Source organism: Mesitornis unicolor, unplaced genomic scaffold (assembly GCF_000695765.1).
Source record: "Mesitornis unicolor isolate BGI_N332 unplaced genomic scaffold, ASM69576v1 scaffold45077, whole genome shotgun sequence".
NCBI lineage: Eukaryota > Metazoa > Chordata > Aves > Mesitornithiformes > Mesitornithidae > Mesitornis > Mesitornis unicolor.
The window spans coordinates 1-260 of record NW_010197909.1 but is presented as its reverse complement, the minus strand read 5'-3'; the positions used below and the strand labels follow the sequence as shown (position 1 = coordinate 260).

The 260-nt window shown below is 64.2% G+C and overlaps 1 protein-coding gene across 1 annotated transcript in view; it reads left to right on the top strand.

Moving 5' to 3' along the window:
- The window catches only part of LOC104544171 (probable E3 ubiquitin-protein ligase TRIM8), a gene marked incomplete at its 3' end in the record, with an annotated part of 3,579 nt that extends 3,324 nt beyond the window's left edge, over positions 1–255 (top strand). Inside the window, exon 7 of the mRNA XM_010188957.1 lies at positions 1–255. Within this exon, the coding sequence (XP_010187259.1) occupies positions 1–255 (255 nt within the window).
- Between the last annotated feature and the right edge of the window lie 5 nt (positions 256–260).

The following is a 260-nucleotide window of genomic DNA, read 5'->3' as shown; positions in this document are numbered from 1 at the left end:
GGCCGGCTGCCACAAGCCATGGTGCCTTGTAGCTCCACGCAGCACATAGTCGGACTTCCCAGCGGCCCGCAGCCGGTGCACTCGGGCTCCGTCTTCAACCCATCTCACTACCCCAACACCACCTCATCTCAGCAGTCCGTGCTCTCCCAGTACGGCGGGCGCAAAATCCTGGTCTGCTCCGTGGACAACTGTTACTGTTCCTCCGTGTCCAACCACAGCGGGCACCAGCCCTACCCGCGGTCGGGGCACTTCCCCTGGAC